This window comes from Toxorhynchites rutilus, chromosome 3, assembly GCF_029784135.1.
Source record: "Toxorhynchites rutilus septentrionalis strain SRP chromosome 3, ASM2978413v1, whole genome shotgun sequence".
NCBI classification, from domain to species: domain Eukaryota; kingdom Metazoa; phylum Arthropoda; class Insecta; order Diptera; family Culicidae; genus Toxorhynchites; species Toxorhynchites rutilus.
Genome location: NC_073746.1, coordinates 109297817 through 109321648, shown reverse-complemented (window position 1 = coordinate 109321648; position 23832 = coordinate 109297817). Strand labels below are relative to the sequence as shown.

The following is a 23832-nucleotide window of genomic DNA, read 5'->3' as shown; positions in this document are numbered from 1 at the left end:
GGACCCCAAAAAAATATCTTATTTTCTTTCAAACCGTAAACCCGTGTGGTTGTACGTCATCGACATCGTGGACGTAACAAAGGAGGACAAGTTAAGGGAAAGGCAAAGTCCCACTCGAATCGTGCAGGTGTGCAGTTCCCTGTTGGTCGCATTCACTGATTGCTCCGCAAGGGTAACTAGGCCGAACGGATTGGTGCCGGAGCACTAGTATACCTAACAGCGATTATAGAGTTCCGGCCGTCGGAGTGCTCGAGTTGGCTTGCAAAGCTGCTCACGACAATCAGAAAACCCTCATCAAGAACAGAGCAACTTCGGTTCGGCGCTCATCAAGGCAACAATTAGTTTCAGTGAGTGGCAAAGTGTTTCTCCGGCACGTTGCATTAAATGTAATTTACTGAACAACATGTCACAAGCTGGATGGGAAGAAATTTTTCAACTGTGAAAGCTGTGGCAAGTGACAAACGCAATAGCTAAACAGGAAGGTTTAACCGAACAAGATGGGAATATCGAGTGATAACAAAAACACAACACCAAAGGTTCTTTTCAGAACCATCAACATATTCATAAAGAGTAAACAGTAAATCCATTTTTCAGGTAGATAGGTAGGTATTCACGTAGGAGAAGAAAATGAAACAATATATTTAAAATATATATTTAACAAAAGCTGTCCCCTTTGTATAGTCCTACGTCACTCCGGTTATGTCCCCGACATTACCCACCCGTCTTTTTGATTCCAGATGGCTTTCTAGTAAATGAGAAATATTATTCTAACGAATTATTTCTCTCAGTGTAACGATTAATCGATTAATCGATTATTTGAGGCGATTAATCGTATCGAATAACAAACTACTGAAAAGTATTCGATTAGCTGATGAACGATTAATTTAAAAAATCGGGGATCACTACGAACGACCATTCGGGCGATTAAAGAAAGATTGGATCTGGACCTTTCCAATCGCACCATTCTGGAAGCGCTTTTCTGTTTAACAAGAAAAGGTGACTCCGAGAATGGCGGAAGAGCGACGAGGACCTCCATGACCGGCATCTACAACCAACTATGAAGCACGGTGGTGGAAGCATCATGGTGTGGGGCTGTTTCTCGTGGGCTAGGGTGGGAAACTAAGCGCAGGTCAACGGTATTATGGCTGCCGGTGGCTACATCGATATTTTGTGTGAGAACCAGGGAGAATCCATTCTGAAAATGGCACTCTACCTTCCAACAAAATAAGAACCCGAAGCATACTGCGAAGAAAACAGCAGAATTCTTCCGAGCGGCCCAGATCAAACCAATGATGTGGCCACCCCAAAGCCCCGACTTGAATCCTGTTAAGAATTTATGGGCGATTTTGGACCATAAGGTGGACAAAACTGATGTTACGAACAATCAAAATTGCTTTGCTGCGCTGAAGAAGGCTTGGGACGAGCTGGATCCCCAACACCTCCGGAACCACGTGGATACTATGCCATGATGTTGTCAGTTGGTTATCGAGGCCAAAGGGGGCCATATTGACTATTAATTATTTGTTTTTATTTTTTTTTATCATTCTCTAAATAAACTTTGAAGTGTATTTTTTTATGTCATATCCTAAAAGTACCCATTTAGGAACAAAAGCCATTTTTTATTTTTCTAAAAAATAAATCAAAAAATTTAACTACCTACCTAAATCTAATTACCTACTTTTACGTAGTATTGACCGGAATACGGAAGTGTTTGAAAAAAAACTTGTAATATTGGTAAATTTTGATTTCAAGTGAGGGTGGATTTTTTTTGCGTCCATCAGTGTATCAGTCTTCAAATTTCAAGACCGCCCATCCCATCGTTATACAAATAACGTGGGAAGAATTCTTCGTCCCTTTCCTTTGTTCTTTTCTTTGAGATCATGAATCATGTTTTTTCTAATCCCTTTCTATGTTGCTTCGTATAAATCTTATCTCCTAAGTGGAAACCATACTGTGTGGCATATAGAGTAAAAGTGTAAATAGAACTTAATTCAGAACTTGTCCCCCGTTGCTATCGTGTGAACAAACAGCGGCAGAACGGACAATGTCTTAACACACACATCGAGCCGAACTCGTCCTCGCGCACACACACTCTCGTGAGCGACTTTCCTCCACATCTCCTCATTCTTGGATCAACGCTCGAGAAGGTGAGTTGCACATTTGACGATCCTGCCATTTAATTATTTTAAAGCGAACGGAATCTTTATGCGCAAGCTCATAAATTTATGAATAAAAGTCACATTTAGCAAGCGGATTGGGACAACCGCATAATTATGCATTGCCAAACCTGAAGGTTAAACTGCTGCCGCTCAGATCGTTTCAAAACGATGCTAATTTTTATGTGTTATGCTAAAATAAATCTGCTAGAGTCGTTTCAAAACGACGCCATTTCTAAAATGTTGAGAATGCATGCTTAATCGTTTCGAAACGATGCTATTTTTTCCTGATGTCAAAAAGAAATCTGCTAGAGTCGTTTCAAAAAGACGACATTTTTTGAAGTGTTGAAAAACTTGGTTCAATCGCTTCGAAATGATGCCATTGCAAAAATGCGAATCTGCTTCAATCCTTAAAAAAACGAGGCCATTTCAAAAAACGTAAATTTGCTACCTAATAATGCAAAGCGAGAAAAATGCAGAAACTCATTTTTTTTCTGTTTGTTGTTATGGAACAAATACATCATTATTAATAATACTGAATAGCTTTAGCAATCTATCAGTGATTAATAATTGTGTCAGAAATTACAGGCAAAAAAAAAATTTCGAAATCTCCAAAACAAATCATCCGAAAAGCTGCACAAAAATGGCAAACAACGGTGAATATGTTCGATCGATGGAAGATAATGAGGATCTCCATAGCGATCATAATCTGGAATCGAGAAAGTGCTAGTCGACCTATCCAAAGCTATCGCACTATTACAACATCCTGTTTCCAGTATCAATCCTTCACAGCCAGTGCATACTAAAGCTGAACAGAGCTGGAACATTAGCCATCAGAGCTCAAGCACTCAGGGTTCACATACGACCATACGTCCGGAACACATCAAGGCTTTCCCTAGCGGCGTCTGCCCCAACAAAATGTGGGCCGAATGGTTCGATTTCATTGAAAACTTCGAAGTTGCGGTGTCTTTGCATAACGCAAACGATCCAATTTATAAATTGAAGTTGCTATATTTATCGCTTGGACATGAACTACAGGCAATTGTCAAAGCTGCTAATCTACGACCCAGTCTAGGTGAGCCAGACTGTTACTCAACTTTTGTGAAAAACGTCGAGAATCATTTGCGCTCGATGACGGATACGGTTGCCGAACATCAGTCATTTATGAAGATGAGGCAAACAAGTGACGAATCTACTGTTGCATTCCATGCCCGGCTCATGAAAAACGTAAAGCTGTGTGGTTACAATTCAAGCGATCAGAACCGATTCGTGCGAACCCAGTTGCTTGAAGGATTGAGGAACAAGGAACTGGTGAGAGCAGCACGTACTTATGGATATGACACAAATTTTATCGTGCAATCAGCTACTCGAAACGAAGCATACGACGCAGAAACGACTGACCATGCATTCGATAATAGCATACTACAGATAGGACAGAGATATGGAGCTGATCGGAAGAAGTTGAACACTTTCCAAGATCATGTGTACTCATACGCTAAATATCGGCGAACAAACACGTATATTGAACGAATATCAGACCGTCGGTCGAACCCGTCAAGAGAAAAACGCAATTTTAAACTGCAATCGAGAGAGGACCAATCATTCCCGCCAACACAAGGTCGTCGGTCATGTTACCCAAGATGCAGCAACGCTTTTCATCGGAATCCGCAGTGTCCCGCCTTATCCAGAACGTGCGATAAGTGTGGTAAACGAGGACACTTTGCAGTCGCTTGTCGAACAGGACGTACCGTTCAGCAGATCATAAAGCCCCTCGAAATCGAATCCTCAAGCGAAGAACGCATCGTCAACAAACGCAGAATATAAGTGCCCTCAGTTTGGAGGAAGCAATAGTCGGTTGCAGTGTAGGATTCACAATTCCTATTGGCTTCCTTATCGAATCTGGAGCCGACGTTAACGTCATTGGTGGTATTGATTGGCTACACTTTAAACGAGAATACGAGAAACTTCACATCGCCCAACAACCTCAGCAAAAGCTACATGCCTATACTTCCTCTAAACCAATGTTGATAGAATGCACATTCAAAGCCACAATCGAAGTACCAGGAACAACAAAACCATCGGGAAATGCTACATTCCATGTCGTTCCTGACTGTGCGAGATCGCTGCTAGGCCGTTCCACTGCTCATGATTTGAAGCTCTTGCATGTGGGCAAAACTGTTAACAACACTGCAAGCGTAAATAGTAATAACTTCCCTAAGATGTCTGGAGTGCAAGTCAAATTTAGCGTGAATAAGTCGATCCCCCCGACAAAGAACGCATATTATAATGTCCCAGCAGCCTTTGGGGAGGCCGCCCGCAACCGATTACATGAGATGGAAGAAAGCGGGATAATCGAGAAAGCATCGAAAGCGCCGCTCTGGATAAGTGGCATGTCTGCCGTGGCGAAAGGCAAGTCAGACTTCCGTCTCGTGGTTAACATGAGGGCGCCAAACAAGGCCATAAACCGAGAGTATTTCAGGCTGCCCCTGGTAGATGAAATGCGAGTTAAACTTCATGGCGCAAAATATTTCACGAAATTGGACCTGGAAAATGCGTTCTATCATCTGGAACTAAGCGAAGAATCAAGGGATCTTACAACCTTTCTCACAGAAAACGGAATGTATCGTTTTACACGGCTGATGTTCGGGGTCAATTGAAGTTCTGTAGCTGTACAATAGAATAATTTACTCACTGAACCATTCGTGAAGTGTATTCGAGAATCGAGCTCATTACATACTTAAAATCCGTGTTGTTTTTATTTTCATTAGAGATGTGCCATCCGCTCATGAGCTGTTCCGAAGAATCGACTCTTTGAAGTGAGTTGACGCGGAACAGCTCGCAAAAAAAATCAAACAGCTCTTCAGCTCACTTTGATGATGATGAAGGAGAGAAAAGAGCTGTAGAATTGAAGAGAGTGTGTGAGCTGTAAGATTCAAATGAACTGACCGTCTCTCGCTCTTCGTGTTAAGACATCAGTTTAGTTTCATTTGTCCCTCGTCTTTTCAACTGTTATATTCGCGTTGACGGCATTGAGCTTTGTTTACCAGTTTAGGGGGCGCCAAAAATAATAATTGGCTCTCAGGCAGAATGAACACGTTTTTAAAATTCAAATTATTAATGAAAATTAACTTCTGTGTATCAAATGAGTATTCTATTTCAATGAAAAACACTTTGTTTGCAGGCGGTGCAAAAATCTCATAAGATTTTTTTTTTTTTGAAGAAAACTTTCTATTGTAATGTAAAGCCTCAGTAAAAATGTCGGAAATGTTGTACTCGCCGAGTCTGTTGTAAATAATAGTCTGGAATACGTGTTTCAAGTAATTAATAATATGGTGTGAAAAATTTCATTTGAATTTTAACATTTTCAAACTGGCTTCGTGGCTATCGAGTTTGGGACCCAAATTGAAAGTCGGCACTGACAACTGAGCTGAAGAGCTGTTCATAAAGAACAGCTCATTTAGATGAGCTGATATGATCAGAGCTGTTCATCATGATGAGCTGATTTGCACACCTCTAATTTTCATCCTTCCTCTCGCTGTTTACCGTCAAATGTCAAAAAGGCGAATTGCAAATTGTGGACTCATACAATTACATCATCACTAATTACACCACCTAATTTGGAAACGAACCGAAAAAACGGTGCAAAGTCGTATAGCGGTAAGATAGGGTAAGACACTTCAGTGACTGCAAAAATGGGGGATAGGAATCCTTTTATTTGGATTTACTGATTCGTTTATTTAAATCATTTTTTTTTTTTTGAGAGAAAGGGAGATGTGTGGCATATAGAGTGAAAGTGTAAATAGAACTTAATTCAGAACTTGTCCCCCGTTGCTATCGTGTGAACAAACAGCGGCAGAACGGACAATGTCTTAACACACACATCAAGCCGAACTCGTCCTCGCGCACACACACTCTCGTGAGCGACTTTCCTCCACATCTCCTCATTCTTGGATCAACGCTCGAGAAAGTGAGTTGCACACATACATATCGCGCTTACAGACAAGCGTGCACAATATTGACATTGCTCATTTGAGCAGCGACAATGTGAGTGTATTTTTCTATAATGTTTATTCAATGCGTCCACGTGAACATTATATATACCCACTCTCCCCTCACAGTGGATAATCGTGGACATTTTCGTACCCCCTACCATCCCTAAAGTTGTCCACGCGGCTGTGGCGTTGAGTAAAGTTCTCGCACCCGGGGCGGAAGTGTCGATTTGCACCCCCATCACCCCGCCAAAAAAGGAATATATCATATTTATCCAATTTCTTCATATAAATTCGGTTCATTTTGCACCCCTAAAACCCGGGGGCGGTCCAAATCCCCCGGACCCCCCCTCCGCCCCTTGGTCGACACCACTGCCACGTGGTATGTGAACAGCCCCATGAGTCTTATGCTTATGACAGACATACAACTGTATCAGCGTTGTAATTCGAAAATTGTATGTCTGTCACCATGTACAGCGCTAGAACCATGCAAGCAACTCGGTACAATCGTTGTATTTGTACAGACCTGTTTCACCGTTGTAAATGGCTACAGTTGTACTGTGCGCAGCGTCATATCATTAGTCATAGACAGTCAGTTGTGAGTAGCATGAACTTATCGAATCAAAACACATGGTGAACATTCTTTTCATTGGCATTTCCTTGAGTTACTAACTTAGATTCTAAACATGTTTGTTGTTTAGTTGATAACGCTAAATAAAATCCTTTTTCATTGAAATATGTGGTGAATTTTATACAATGTACAACCAACCTTTCATGCTAAGATGGTACCTGTACAACGCTGTACACGAGCAACGCTAGTACAGTTGTATGTTTGTCCATGGTATAAATTTCATACCCAACAAACTATTTTTTTGTGCTAGTGTATCAATTTGGACGATTACAGCGACACCACTGGTGGGTGTTACAAGCTATGTTGTTTAGAACACCTTGGTTTATTCACCTTGTCTCTAACTCGATCAGTTTTCGATCTATTTGGCAGTCTTTTTCAAGAGAGCTTTTTCATTCTTTCAAAATCATAAAATGTGTCATTGTGTTTAGTCGCAGTTAATTGAATGCTCATTTCTGTTCCAAAAGTAAGAGTAATTTAAACTTCCTTAGAGTGAATTTAGCAAGAATAGTCTGATTCTCGGTAAGTTTGATTAGGAATAAATGTATTCTGAACGCACATATTCAAATCAGCGATAGATTGTAATAGCGATTTATTTGCTCGCTCCGCCATTTTGCTTTCCGTAGGTTTCGAAATCTGAACGCTAGCGCTACTGTTAACGCCACCTTGAAAGTATTTTATTGTGGAATGAATAGTGCGGGCGATACTGTTGTAAGTACTATATTGCCTGGCAGCTGCTTGAATCCGCAAGAAAAAAACGGATTTGCTGGTAATAATCCGTACGGGATGGCGTACCAGCAATACGCACAATATTGTAATGCGTATTACCAACAACTGCAGTTCAATTCCGGTGGTGGAATACCCACGAATGTTCCACCGCCACCACTTCCAACAGCTGGATCTCCCGGTACTGGAGATGGCCAAATTCCTTCCGGTTTCACTAGCGTATTAGCCGGAGATAGTAAAACTAGTGGAGGCGATTCTCCGTCTTCAGGTAGTTTAACGAACAAGTCATCATTTTTTAGCTCTCCTCAACAGCAACAACAACAACAAGACGGAAATTTGCAAGTATTCAAACAAGCTCCTAGCCAGTTTGGTCCAATTCGATTCAATATTAATAAACAACCACAAAGAGTTAGTCCAGTCGTGCAAAATAACCTTTTGAATCATGGAACGCCGCAACAGCAGCAGCAGCATATTCCAGCTCAGCAGCCACAGTTCAATCAAACCAACCAAAACAATAAGCGAAAGAAGAAAAAGAATAAAAATAATATGAATAACGTGGCCAATCAAAATCAGAATAGTTCTATGTTCAATAGTGCGAGCAGCACTCCTTTGATGCCATCGGGTGCGAACATTTTCTCTGCTCCCGTTCAGGTTCCTGATTTGAGCAAGCCTCCACCACCGATTCATGGATCATCTGCAATTGGAGGAACTATTAACACCGTAGTGCCTTCGCCGACAGTTGCTAAAAAACCTGACCCTTTCAATAATCCAACCGATGCCTGGCCGGAAAGTCTAAACAACTTTGTAGCGCGCTGTTACGCCAAATGCAAGACAGATTTTGATAAAGATCAGATCGACATCTGTCTCAAAGGACGTATCACAGCTGCCGCAAACAAAGGAGAACTTTGGACTAAGGATTGGGATAATGAGCCGGTGCCCAGTGTACATAGCGAGCGTGAAATGCTAAGCCCAAACAATAAATCGAAACATCCTGGGACAGCAGGAAACATTCACCAATACCAGCGGAGTAATAGTCCTAGTCATAGCAGCAATAATTATAATCAAAACAACAGTCGAAATGATCAAAATTATATACGCAAAAATGGTAGTGGCGCCTCCATCTCGCACACGCTTGGGTCACGACTTGGACACAAGTCAAGCTCGAAAAAGTCCCGCTCTTCACGGTCACGTTCTCGGTCGCCTTCCAGCCGATATAGTCGAAGCCGTCGTAGTCGTTCATCGAGTTCCGAGTCCCGGTCGCTTCGTCGCAGGAAACGATCCTCGGAAAGTAGCGACGACAGTCGTGCTTCCTCTGCGAAATCTTACAAGATCAAAAACCAGAAGTCAAATCAGAAAAATAACAAAAACGGCAATACGCACGCTAAAAATCAAAATCAGAAAAGGTCTAGTTTCTACTCGGAACATGGCCCAATTGGGGGCGCTGTCGATGGAGACCAGGAAGCGCTCAAGAAGCGTGCCGCCCGCTTCAATAACTCCAATGCTAAGAAAATCTCGTCTCCCAACCTTGGCTCGCCCATCAAGAAACGTTTGCAGCTGCCAACACCTTCGCGTCTGTTCATCGAAGACACTGTTGGTGATAATGAAGGCGGATTGGATCTTATGGATCTGCACATTGTTGGTACCTGTCGCGATCTGGAAAAGAGTTTCCTCCGCCTGACGAAGGCTCCCGCTCCGTCCGAAGTGAGACCGGTAGAGGTGCTCAGATATTCACTGCAAAACGTTAAGAATAAATGGGTTGAGAAGCAGGACTATTATTACGTGTGCGATCAGCTGAAGTCGATTCGTCAGGATTTGACGGTGAGTACTGTAGATTGATTTGTATTCTATTTTTTTTTCTTCCTTTTTTTCCTGTTTTGTGTGAACCAATGTGTCCATTATTTTGAACATTTTTTTCTATGGCGTTTTAAGCTTATCTACAGCTTATTGGTGAAGGAGTAGTCTGAAAGCTATTGCAAGATAGGTGCCAATCAGAAATAATATATCTTAAGAAATTTATAATCCTGATCGGCAACACAAACCAAACCTCCTTGGGCTCCAGAATAGCCTTATCAAGGTGCAGGAGTATGCGTCTTGTTAGAGCTCCGCAATTGCAACGCAAATGCTCCGAGGTTTCCGTTTCGGCATTACGAAAACGACAAATATCTTATACGAAACCTATGTTTCGAAGATGATATTTGCTCGGATAGTATCCTGTTATAAGACCAGTGAATGTACTGAAGACTTTCTTATTAAGATTCAGCAATTGTTGGGTATTTTTAATATTCTGCGTTATAATTTTTTTTACTGGTTAAGGCAGCTATACCCAACCTGCGGCCTGGCAGGCTCTTATGGTTGACCCAGCTGGTGTTACCTTATTTGAAACTCTTATGTATGTGTAACCTGTGACTTCTCGTCCGCCTGACTACACCACACAACCCGCACGCAAACAACAACACAACACTACGAATGATGGAGTAAGGACGATGTAAAACACACTTCATTGTTATAAAACACACTCCATTGTTGATTGAACATAAAGCTCACTTGGGCACGCGTCGCATTTGTGTGTAACAATAACGAAAACCCAAGAAATTATCTATTTTTTGACGAAGAACTACGTCTTTCAATAAAAGTTCCGTATCAAATAAAATATATCAATAATAATAAAAAATTACCAAAGGGCCGACTTCTCGACTATAGTTCGAATGAACTGAGAAATTTTATAGCCTTTTGCAATTCAAACCATGATGAACATCATTATTATAGTTTTGCTCCCAGCTAGCGGACAGCAGTTTTTCTCATTGCTGATGTCAGAGACTGCTGTATATAATTCGATATAAGGGTAGAATGGAAAATAGATATCGATTTTAATGCCGTATGGTGGAGAGTGCTCCTGTATTTTTGCACCACATCTCATTGTTGCATATGTACTGGAGTATAAGTTTAAAATTTCTAAAACGAGAGCGTAGCGTTTGGGGTGCAGAGATTTGAGCGAAAATACCCTATTTGGCGACTGAACGAAGTGGTATGACAGTCATTTTCAATAGGAAAAAGGTGTACGAGTGATATTTGTTACTTTTTGACCCATAAACTTTTTTCCATAGCTCACAAACTGCTTCAAACAAAACTATTGAAATTACAAAAATCTATAAATGTCGATGAAATCCGAAAAATCATTGAATAAGCTTGAAAGTCTATCTAACCGAGTAATCAGTGGAACACAGGTTTGCTTGCGAGAGGCCGTTGCTGACTGCAATCCACATTTCTACTCCCTAGGAACGAATTTTTTACCCTCGTACGCAATCTTATTTTTACGTTCGTATGTAGCGTATGTCAAACCACGTTGAACTCAAACATTGATCCATGCATACCCGACACATGGAAGAGAAAGAGGAATGAATTCGTTTAGGGGGAAGTCACTTCAAAATGCAATGAGACAATTTGACTGGGAGGAATGAAATGAGACATTCGACTATATCCCCGACTGACTGTTTTGTCGTTTTGGCGGAGAAACTGCGTGGACAAACCAAAAGTCAGAGAGAGAGATAGAGAGAAAGAGAGAGAGAGAAAAAGAGATAGAGAGAAAGAGAGAGAGAGAAAAAGAGATAGAGAGAAAGAGAGAGAGAGAAATTTTTTATAATTTTTTGCTGGAAGAGAGCTCCTGTAAATCTATGAGCGTGTTCGAATTTATTGGTCTTTCCTAAACTCATGCTTTCTCTGTTCATTCGTCTCTAACCTTACAAGATCCAATTGGCAAAACTGAACTAAACACTCGGTCTTGAGAAAGGCTATACGGAAGGGGGGACGTTTCATGCAATTCTAAGACATTTGGTAACAAAAATGTTTTTTGAAAACCCCGATTTCCTTTACTCCCCCTTTGGGTGATTTTTCAATTTTCAGAAAACTTGAATTTTGACATCTGTGACAATAGTAAATGAAGTCCGTATGAGCAAATATTTTGCATAGGGTATTTTATCATGCAAATCAACATTTCGCAGGGAATCCCGTATGAAAAATCGATATGACGATTTTAATTGGCATCGTAAACCATACGTTTTGCATCGTATTCCGAAAAAAAAGACAAAGTCCAAGAGCGTCGATTTTTGACAAAAAAAATTTTTCGAGATGGCATTAGATCTCGACGTTTCATGCAATTTGGAAACATTTGGCATCAAAAATTTTTTTCGAAAACCCCGATTTGGGTGATTTTTTGGTTTCCAAAAAAAACTCAAACTTTGACCGCTGTGCTTTTGACTTTTTTGTAGTAATTTACGAACGCTGCAACCTTTTGATTAGGAACCTCAGGGACGTTGCCAGGAAAATAAGCCAACGTAATTATTGTGTCGGATCTTCCCTTGGCGGTTGGTATCACAACTCTAATCCCAAAGATGTCCCGCTTAAGGTGAAGGTGAAACGAAGCCGTTGTAGTAGTATAGGTAAAAACACGTGTTTTTATGTGGTAGTAGAGTTTGCGAGAGAAGAGTAAAGCACCCAGTTTGTTTTGTTTTTGGTACGTAAATAGATTAATTCACTTATCAGACTATGTGGCGCTTCACTCACACGAGTCTTAGAATACAGTTGAAAATTTTTTTTTTAATTTTGTTTTTTTTTTAATTAATTGAATACTGTAGTAAAATGTATGAACGATATGTTCCGATGGGCGAACTGCAAATATAATATATATATATAGAAGGTGTATTTGCATACGGAGTAAAATTCTGATTATACACGATCGTAACATGAACAAATTTATAACACAATCGAATTGGGCTTCTTTTGGTATTAACAAATTCTTCCGCACAGTAACTCGATGTTAATAATTCATTAATATTTTCCTTCGTTGATCGTATATTTTCACATATTCACGTTGGAGAGCTTTAACTCTTCTCTTCGTTGGCCGAGGCATTTTGATTGGATGTAATACTTTTCCGTTTACTATGTTTGACAGCAGAGGCAGCAGTGTCTTAGAATATCAACAAATTTTCACGAGTAACGAATATGATTTTATTTCAGTGTAAATGACTTTTTTCAGCTTGAAACACATTGTCCTCTTTATGGTAATGACAATAACAAACGAGTTAATTTTGTTCATATCGCTGATGCATGAACAAATTTGCTTTTTTCAAATTTTTGTTCATAACTTCGCTGTTATTTATACTTTGAATATCAAAAGCAACAAATTGATATTCACCACATTTGAAACGAGATTCGTTCTGGCATTGATTTTGAGTCAAAATTCAAAAATAAAAAAAATTAGTCAGACTGGACCATTTAGAGAACAAAAACGCCAGAGTTCGATGAAACGAACTTTGAAAGAAATGAACAGGATGAATAAAAACCAACCGCACACAACTACCTCAGGTTAAAAGTAAACAGCTGATATTCATTTGGCTAAAATTAAATTGAATTCTGGCATCTTGAATAATGAAGATGAAAATGACACTGGGTGGAAAAATAAACTTCAAAACATATTGAAGAACAAAAGTTCATTTGCTCATATTCAATGGTTGTCTGGATCTGTCATTTTGATTTTCGTTTGGAATATATAGGTTTTCGATGCAACTTAGCCCGAAAATCTATGCATTTGAGCTTAGCGAAGAAGATTGCAATGTATAATGAAAAACGTCGGAAAATTCGAGCAAGTAATCTGAAAGTTAAATTTCAGAAAAAAATACTTTTTTCAACATTGTGTGGCAGTTTCCCGAGATATGCGATACAGTTTTTTTAACCAATGTTAATGCTGCTAAAACTTACATTATAGACCCATTAAACGTAAAAATAATAATTGTGTTGATATTGGTGTTCATGACATGAAACGCTAAAACTCAGGAATAACATTTTATTGAGTGGTTTTTATAGCTGTTTCGATGATGTTGTGATCAGTGTCGATAAAAAAATTATGCTTCCACCAATACAAACAAAACCATTGCGGAAAAATGAAAATTTAACTTTCAGATTACTAGCTCGAATTTTCCGACGTTTTTCATTATACATTGCGACGGCAGATGAAACTTTATTTTCTTGTGAGTAATCGATTAGAGCTTGATTGATATTACATGATGGGTACTGAGCGAAAACGATCATTTTCTACACACTTTCGCAAAATTATTGAATATCTGGCAAGGGGTGAGGGAGGGAGATGAATGAAGTGGCAGCCATTTGTGGCTTCCTTCCATTTTCACCTTAATGAACAATGTTATAGGAAAGCATTTAAGGGATTCGAAATGAAAGCGATGTAAGTGACTTGATTGATCCTCTCTTCATCGACTTTTTCTTTCGTTAAAAACTCTCCTGCAAAACAATCCAGTTTTTGTTTACTATGAAAACCGATAGTTGAGATTCTAACCTATGGTCCAAATTGTCAACAGCCAGGTTGTCAGGCTTCGCGGATTTCAAAGGTTCATCGCGTGGATTTTTTTCTTTTCCAGAATTCCTGAATTCCTGAACTTTGTGTGGAACCACAAATTTGGCGCCACTAGTTACAGAAAACCTTAGATTTCCCACATTTTCTTGGAGTTTGAATTTTCCGGGCTGCCGGAACCCGAACAGTTTTGTTTGTTGGGATTATTCATAAAGGTCCCAAAGTCAATTATTATTTTTGGCGCCCCCTAAACTGGTAAACAAAGCTCAATGACGTCAACGCGAATATAACAGACAAGGAACAAATGAAACTGAACTGATGGAATGATGTAATGAAACACGGAGAGCGAGAGGCGATCAGTTCATTTGAATCTTACAGCTCACAAACTCTCTGCAATTCTACAGCTCTTTTCTCTCCTGCATCATTACCAAAGTGAGCTGAAGAGCTGTTTTTTTTTGCGAACTGTTCCGTGTCAACTCACTTCAAAGAGTCGATTCTTCGGAACAGCTCATGAGCGGATGGCGCATCTCTAGTGGAGGGCGCCTTGTACCATTCATACCTCGGCACGGATCGCGTCACACCTTGGTTATGGGTTTATCCATTCCTTTTTTGCGTAATAACCATGGATAACAACTGTTAAAAACATTCTCCTTAGGGGCTTTGGACCCTCTGCTCTGGTTCTCAATAGTTACAGGTTCGTTTTCGGACATGATACTAAAGAGATCGGTAATTCGCAGGGGGAGATCAATTTCTTAGTCACTCTGGATTGCAATTAAGGATAATATTTATATTATAATTTTATTGTTGCAGGTTCAAGGAATTCGGGATGAATTTACAGTACAGGTATACGAGACGCATGCACGTATTGCCATGGAAAAAGGTGACCACGAAGAGTTCAACCAATGTCAGACACAACTCAAAATGCTTTATTCTGAGGTGGGAGGCGAGAATATATTGGAGTTTACAGCCTATCGGATACTGTACTACATCTTCACTAAAAACACCCTTGGTAAGTTTTTCGACAGTCCGAGAAAGCCCATCTAAAATATCAGATTCCATCGACTGAGATCTATATTTATCATTGCAGATTTGACTACAATTCTGAAAGTACTGACGCCCGCGGAACGTGAGCATAACGTTATAATTTTTGCTCTCAAATTACGTTCCGCTTGGGCACTTGGTAACTACAGTAAGTTTTTCAAATTGTACCGATTGGCCCCGCTGATGGCTGGTTATCTGATTGATTGGTTTATTGAGCGTGAACGTAAATTAGCCTTGAAGAGCATTATCAAAGCGTACGTATTGGTATTGTTGATATTAAGATTTCAATTGCTGTTTCACCCCGCATCTGGTAGCGTGGGGGTAACAAGCAAATTGGGTTCCATTCTTAGGTTTAGGTTGTGTCAACCTCCACTTCAATGTTTCTTCAAAGAGATTCCGTTTGGACACCCTGCGTGGTTTATTAGCAAACAATTATGAAATTAACCATATTTTTTTAGGTTTTGCTGCCAAAGGATCGAATCCTTTCAATCACTTTTATTCTCATATATACTAACCTCCCATCTATGATCAACAATAATCTGTTTACTATCTATTGTTATTTAGTTATCGTCCCAACTGCCCGGTGGATTATGTGAGTCAAGCGTTGGCCTTCGAGAACGAAGACAAGTGTTTCGAGTGGTTATCAACATTCGAGTTAACCATTGTCACGAAGCAGGAGGCCCATGGTGCGGATGCTACAGCTTCGGGAGTGCAGAATAGTGTCAAAAGGCTCATCGATTGCAAAACCAGCATGAATGTTCTGACAAATTTCTAAGTTTGGAACGGTGCCATCACATCTTCCCTCCGCACGCTTTTATTCCTCTTGTTGGTGGTCTCGATCGTTGCTCTCTTCAACGTCTAACGCTTATTGGTTCCATTCAAACAACGTTAGAACCCATTATGAAAGTTTATGATGCGGGAGTTCGAAGGGGGAATAAGCGGATAATCAACCGGAAGTGAAAAGAGATTCTGTTCAGAGTCTCTCTTCTGCCAGCTGGTTTACTGTGATCAAGATAGCCAAACGGTGAAAGGCGGATAGCGGTGATTTCAATGCAGAAAAAAATATGTAAAGTAGCGGTTGTACATAAATGTGTTACGTGATAAAACAAATTGACTTTAATGGTAAGAGGTGATTGAACTCTTGCGTCGGGTAGTGTCCATCGCTTAGCCTTGTGGGGTACCTGATGGAGAGGATTCGTCGCCCTACCGGGACCGGATTGTGCTAACCGGCCATCACACGCTCAGTGATCTATCTTCGATCAGAAGCAAAGGATTCAGGCTCATACAGACCATACCGTCTTGGACCGACGATACTTGGAATTGAAACTGAATCCGAAAACATCTATTGAAATCATCCTTAAGTACTATTTCGAAGAAAAACAACAAATTTCGAGAGAAGAATGGACATACCAAGCGCTCTTCCTAAAACTATTGGGATCTGTAGTCAACCATGTATAGTAGAAATCCACGGCTAACGGATTATGAAGCGACATCGAAACGCAATGCAGCAGATCTATCAATGATTAGGTAGCAGATTCAGAGTCAAATGAGATGGATTAATCCCGAAACATATAGGAGGGAGCAGGAAATTGGATGAAAGACTGGAACATCAGAGAGAAAATGGAATATTATAATTTGCCTGCTATTGATACCAAGAATATACCCACCTGTATGGTTAAAATACTTCCTAGTCATGTTGCATTCAACCAGGAATTTCATCAAACAGGATTCCCTCACAAGGCTAACAACTAAACGTATTTCGGCTGCAGTGACGCGTGAATGGAATCGATATCTGAAGCTCTATTGGAAGAGTTTCGAGCACAGGAACAGTTTCGATTATCGTATTATTCTGAAACGATTTCAGAAGAACGAACTGTAATTCCTAGAACGTCGACTTATCGTATCAGTGAATTATGTGTCCGGTGGACATGCCACAACACGATGAACTGAATGGATGTGTGTGAAGATTAAGTTATATATTATTTCTCTTATTATCAATGAGTGGACTATATCAAAACGCGGGGAGTAAAGCTAAACTTCGTGTGTGATTTTCTTTGTGGGAAATTATAGGTCACGCTGAACGACGCACATACGCTCGTGGGATTGGAAGTAGGCGCTTCCAGTTCGTCTGTTCGCACGTCGGAAAAGAAACGATCAACGCCTGATCGATACGTGAAACAGTGCAGAAAATACCTCATGTTCCTTCCGTAAGCAGTGAATTCCGTATCCTGAATATATTCCTTTCCAAGCAACTCTCGATGATCCTACCTCAGCGTAGCCAATCCCTTCCTTAGTCAATCCCCGTCCTGTTCACCAGCACCGATGTGTTTCGAACAAACCAACTAGCCTCCTAAACCAGGGGAAGTGACACCGAAAAGGCTGTGAAATGTTCCAGGAGAACAGATAGAAAATAGAAACATTATCCAACTTTTTGCCTCCGACATTTTTTTATGTTTTAAATTTTTATTGACGTTTTTCGTTGGCTAATAATAAAACTATCGTTTTGAATGAGTTATTGGAGAGCTGTTTACTTTTAAAATAATACTGACTTGGATAAACTTTGTATATAAAATCGAGAACACTATATGAGCGCTTATTACCTTACCCATCAAGTTTCCTACTATCTTTATCGGAAATCAAATAAATTTTCATGTTTCAAGTGTAATTGTTATATCTTATTTGAGAACGCTCCATACTGGAAAGAAACATATTTTTAAGAAAAATGGGTCCGTTGGTACACTACGTAATTGCTGCCATTCCATGTAACAATTCGACTCGGGGACAAATTAAAGTTATCGATTTCCTAACATGGTGAAACATCGTTTACTGAACTTAGAGAAAATGATTCTACGTGGTTTGAACAAGTGGGTCGAAACGAACTATCTGCTGTCACATGCGCAGTTTTGTAAAGAGTAAAGTTAAATGGACGAATGATGGTTTTGCGCTGCTATCTTCTGAAATCCAAATTGCATTTTATCGCTAAGAACTTAGGTTTATTCTGCGACAAAGAGTAGGCCCCAATAGAGTTGACTACAAGATGCTCAAACAGACTCTACTCAATGTCTTCAACGACCTCTGATAAAAGCAGGAGCTCATTGAAAGTTGGAGACAGCATTGTAGTATCAATTTTCAAGATCGAATTTTTTTAAAATCATTTTGACTACTTATTGTATATGAGTGTCGTCTTTTTTAAATTAATGATATTTTGTCTCTTTCCTTAGGCCACAAAAAACTTTGAATGTCAAGAACAAAGCATTTTCCAGAACATTCATTCTGTGCCGTCATGGAATAATTTTATTAAATAAATTAATTAATAAAACCTTGTTAGAAATTCGAAAACTGCCCAGAACTCAGCTGTCAACGATTGCATAAAAGCCAACCAGGGCAAACCCGATTCTTGGTTTTGTCACCGGTTCCTAAAAACAACCTTTCGGCTGGAACTGATGTCAACATCTAGTTAAATGATCGTATGTGCCAGTGGTTACAGTACAACGCTCCCGTCAGTAGCTGCCGCTAGTTCTGATCCTTTCAACAAGTGTATGGAAGTAAATCGTAGAATCTGACTGACTTTGTCAGCAAGTTTAATAAAGCGATCCAAATGTTGACACAACGGGGGTCTTCGTAGCCACATTGGTTGCACGTTCGCTTAATAAGCGATCGATCATGAGTTCAAAACTCAGGGCCCTCAATTTGGCCATCTTTGTGTTGTTATAGAATAATTACGTCCATGTAATAATCATCAGCGATGGAGATCGATACACGGTTCATCCATTCATCCATACAACTGCTTTGCTCTGCAAGAAACATCGGGCTGTTGTGCGATAAATAACACAACCATGATCATATCAATTGTCTCCGCTGTCCGGTCTGAACAATGGAAAAACAGAAGGAATACTCTTACGCCTGAAAATGACTGCTGTGTAATGTACAATTTACAGATCCGATAAAACATGTAGCATGTACACGATTAAAATCCGGTTCTGTAACAGCTAAAGTGCTAATGAGCCTAAATGTACACTGAAAAACAAATGTACTAAAAGTTTTTCTAAGATCAAAAAAATCGAAAGTAAAAGATCGATTTTCGCGACTTTTCGAGTAAAATGAGTCGATCCAAAAATTGGAAATCGGAAAAAAATCAATCCAATATCGTCAAATCCTACTCTGGTCACCTTTCTGTCCAAAAACAGACCCTTGGAAAAGTGATAGCTAAAGCCAACAGAAACCATCAGCACGTTGAGATGGTAGCCCTTGTTCCGTCCGCGAAGCGTACGGAAGGGGAAAATAAATGACGTCTTTAGCACTTCCCCTCCTCTTTCGACAAGGAGGTGCGAGGGTATAAAACGAGCCACCCGATTGTGCGGAGTATCAGTTTTCATCCAACCATCCAATAAGCAACAAATGCAAGAGTGCAACAACAAACAATAAAAGGAACGAACAAAATCAAGAAGCCGCCAACTAATCATCGCAAGAGTGCGATAATAGGAGCAGCCGCAAGCAACAACAACATAAGCAGCAGCAGAAGAGTGGCGCATTCGCATGCGCAACAGTGAAAATATTACGATCATGTGTATATATTCAAACTGAATGAATTCAATAATAAAATGAGGAAACTGTAAATAGTTATACATCATGTTTCATTCTGCGCTACTCGAAACCTGAATCCACGAAGAGTTTTCTGAAACACATTCCAAAAGAGTTACATGCTCTTTTCAGAGCATTGGAGCGGAGCTACAAGGGGCTCCCACCCATTGAACAAGGCGTGAGGAACACAAGGGTTCCTTCCACGCACCGGTTGTCTCCACGAGGGGAGCAACCTTCTAAATACAGTCCACCCCAAGTTCCCAGCAGACGGAACATTTGGTCCGATCGAACCGGATTCACGACCAGCGAGAAACCATCCATGAGCGGATCGGTTTAACATTCCACGTACGAGCTAACAGGGTGACGAGTAGTGCAAATGGAGCATGGTGTAAGCAAGTGAAAACACGAAGCAAAAAAAGAATCGAGCAGAGACAAATTGAACACTATCGAACAACTAAGTACAATCAAGCAAGCGAGTGCAACATCTCAAAGAAATCACCAACGAAATCAACGAAAGAAGAACCAGCACAATGGAGCAGATTGAATCATTCATTTATAACCGCGGAATGGCGCTATTCTGGGTAACGAGAATAAAAGAAAAAATGGCGATTGCAAAAAAGGAGAAAATCGATCTCACATCAGCACAGATAAAGGTGTACCAGCAGAACGTAGAAAATGCCCGCAATAGCTTCATCGAGTGGCACCAGAAAATAGTTGTGAAAATTTCGTTAGCCGAACAAGATGTACAGTTCATGACTTTTTGCGATTTGTACGACGCAGTAGCCATCGGCTTCCAAACACGCATGGATGATTTAACTGCACACATCACACCACAGCCATCTATGTTATTTCAGCAGCCGATTATTATGCAGCGTCCCACGTATACACATGAAGATAAACGCATTACAACCACTGAAGCACATCAGGACACCAATACAGTTAACTCATGTACAACAGTTTTTCAACGATCACATACGTTTTTCGACGCATACACAGACGGCTATGCTATTTCACACACACACGCAGAGGATGATGCACTTCTCGACGCACACAAAGATGATGATGTTGCGAAAGATCATAAAGAAGAAGCCCACAATGCGAGAAAGAAGCATGAACCGAAAATACAAGCATCACAACAACTAGATATTCACATCGAGCAGGCATTATCAACGTACTACATCCAAATATTAATCAACACCGTTCAACAAAAAATGGCATTTCACAGCAAGCGGGAATCCTACAATCAGCAGAAAAATAGCAGCAGCACCAAACATTCAATGACAATTAGCGATATTCCGAAATCACAACAGCGGCCCGCATTCGGTAAAACAGTTGAACATCAAACGAAAGATTTTCGAGCAACCACGCAAGTTAAACGCAAACCAACGGATGACGACAATCGAATATTCAAAATGAACAAACACAATGACACGTCCGGATATGTTTCGCTTATGAATACCAGTACACGAGCACGCACACCAACGACTCCACTTCTTTCGTCGGCGGAGTATGTTCCGTCCGCGAAGCGTACGGAAGGGGAAAATAAATGACGTCTTTAGCACTCTTTAGTGAGGAACACAAGGGTTCCTTCCACGCACCGGTTGTCTCCACGAGGGGAGCAACCTTCTAAATACAGTCCACCCCTAGTTCCCAGCAGACGGAACAGCCCTGGACCAGAAAAGGCGTGTAATTGTGTGATTTTCCACCATCGCATAATCGTATGATGTATGGCGACCACTATCTTAACTATCACAGCCACTCGGAGGAAGTTAAGAAAAAGTGCATCATCCGGTTAAACTTACTCAAAACAATCTCTAAACCTCATTGGAGCAACAACAGGAAGATACGTCTACGGATGGCCAAAGCAATCATTAACACCCGCCTAACCTACAGCCTTGAACTGACGTGTTTGGCCGGATACAAGCTCCCAAAAACACTGACACCAATTTACAACAAGGTACTACAAACTGTCTCCGATCTACTGCCATCCACGCCAGCAGTCTGTATGCGCTGAAGTAGGAAAACCTTTCGACTTACTCATAGATTCGGCATTATTATCCAAGACAACAAGTTTTCTTGTCAACCGTAGAGGGGAACCAACCGTCCCATTTTGGCAAAACAAATCTTGTTTGGGACAAACGATTGGGGGTTCCCAGCTGTTCGAGTGGAAAACGATATTAGAAACAACCGGGAAAAGTTCGGTAAGTTTGCAGCAAACTTTGATGGCAATGACAGCAGAAAAATACACGGATGGCTCTGTGGGATCATGGGAGTTGGAGATTTGTCGACATATACCAGATCTTCTCGACTGAATTAGGTGGAATCTACGTGACAGCTCTGCCGTAATCTCGCAAAGTGACGCAAGCGCCAACATTGACATTTTGCGTTTTTTGTTATAGATCGATAAAGAATACCAAATCCTTCCAAACAACTGTGAAAATTTACAGAAATGTGGAAAAATGACCCCGTAAAAGCTTGAAAACGGAGTGGCGCAAGCGCCATTTCCACTGTGATGGGGCGCAAGCGCCATTTTCCCTATGTTGTGACGTAATTTGATAGTGATGCGATGTGATTTTTGGATCTGTTCTGATAGAGTACGATGAACGAGCAGGGACAGCAAATTTCACATAACAACATCTTCCGCAATGAACGTTTAGCATAATAAAAGTCACATGCCTTTTTTCTTGTAAAAAAACACTTTTCCGAAAAGCTTGTCATGCCAAATATTTTAATCAAAAGTAGTCCATCCCCATATAATGTTACTTTTATAATAGCAATTTTGTTTCAGAATTACAAATCATGTACTAAGAAGCTCACAAAACCATGTACTTTAAATTCATAAAATCAAACTCATTTTAAAGTGAAGGATATCCTAGATTGAAATGTTTTGCTGTTCTCACATATAGCTCATAAAGATTAGAACTAAATAGTTCAAACTCATCAATTTAATTGTTGATTACAAGGATTCTCTAATATGTAGTGTCTTTTTTTTTTCAGGCATCAAGGGACAAAGCTTCCTGGCGATGTTAACTTTCCTCGCCTGTTCAATTCCTCTTTCGGATAAATTGAAGCTGAGTGTTGATTGAAGGGTAAATGTCGAATTTGGTGAAAAGCTGCACTTCTCGCAATGCTCCAAACGAAACGAAACGTATCTTGCAACAAAACTCAAAACATCCTCTTGTAAACTGTATCTGTTTTATTTCGGATAATTTCGGACGGCATTATGTTATTTAACACGGATGGTTTCAATTGCATTTTGAATTCGAAAAAATCGGTGCTGTCCATAATTATTACAATCGGGTTCTCAGCTACGTTAACCTGTTCGACGCATGCTACAAAGTTGGGAAAATGTGTTAATTTTTCTTCCTGATGCTTCGCTCAACATGTTGGAGAAACTTATTGGAAACAGATTCTCACATACTTTGATGGATGAACGCCAATCGGTTGTGGAAACAGCGATTCAAATTTGCTGTTTCCAAACAAACTGACGTTGGTGGCATAGCTTAAATAAAACTGCATTTTTTCAAAAATCAAGCCGATGGCAATGTTTTTCCATCAACAATACACATTTTGTACAGATCAGATTTTTGTAATGTACGCGTATGCTACTTATACATGCAATTTTACAAAAAGTCTCGTACTGAAAATTCTTACCTCTGGCGCTTGCGTCACTTTGCGAGATTACGGCAGAGCTATGGCCAACAAAGTCAACAAAGCCGCTGTAGGTCGTCAACGACTCAGCAAGTGCTATCGACGCCATCGGTACAGAGTACAAGTATTCGGGAAGTATCTACTACCTGACACTGTCCTCATGTAGATTCCTGGACACTGTGGCATTGCAGGTACCGTAGCAGCCGACCGGTTTGCTGGACGATTCGAAATTGTGGATGCAGAGAAGTCAATTTCTGCGGAAAAAGAATGATTCCATCATCAGAATCGAAGATAACGAAGAAATTAGGTAGTAGCGAGTATTGTCCAGACTAAGGACTGGGATCATCGGTAGCAAAATGATAAAGCGATCTATAGATTTTAAATATTTGATGTACATATTTTTTGGTTCTAAACATACCTGAGGAAAAAAGATAGCGTATCTGAAACAGAAATGTCACCGAAGAATCATCTTCAAAAAATAACCGGAACATGATGGGATACCCATCCAGGAGACCTCATTAAGCTTTGTGCAAAGCAACAATATTATCGGTATTAGAATTTGACAGCTTTGACAACTCAGATAATTTTCTCTTTGTATAGTGTGATTCAAAACGGACTCCCCGATCTCAGTTGGGGTTGGCGAGGCTGGGCCCGTCCTGTGTTTGCCTTGAAACCCCATTTTCAGTCACTAAAAGGGTT

At 40.3% G+C, this 23832-nt stretch overlaps 1 protein-coding gene across 1 annotated transcript; it reads left to right on the top strand.

The window, feature by feature from the left end:
• The first annotated feature begins 7140 nt into the window (after positions 1 to 7140).
• On the top strand, positions 7141 to 17560 carry LOC129776547 (leukocyte receptor cluster member 8 homolog). The gene is made up of 5 exons (XM_055782255.1): positions 7141 to 7295; positions 7400 to 9317; positions 14671 to 14869; positions 14948 to 15155; positions 15466 to 17560. Exons 2-5 carry the CDS (start codon positions 7461 to 7463, stop codon positions 15674 to 15676), a joined length of 2475 nt encoding a protein of 824 aa, XP_055638230.1. The 5' UTR covers positions 7141 to 7295; positions 7400 to 7460; the 3' UTR covers positions 15677 to 17560.
• The last annotated feature ends 6272 nt before the right edge of the window (positions 17561 to 23832 follow it).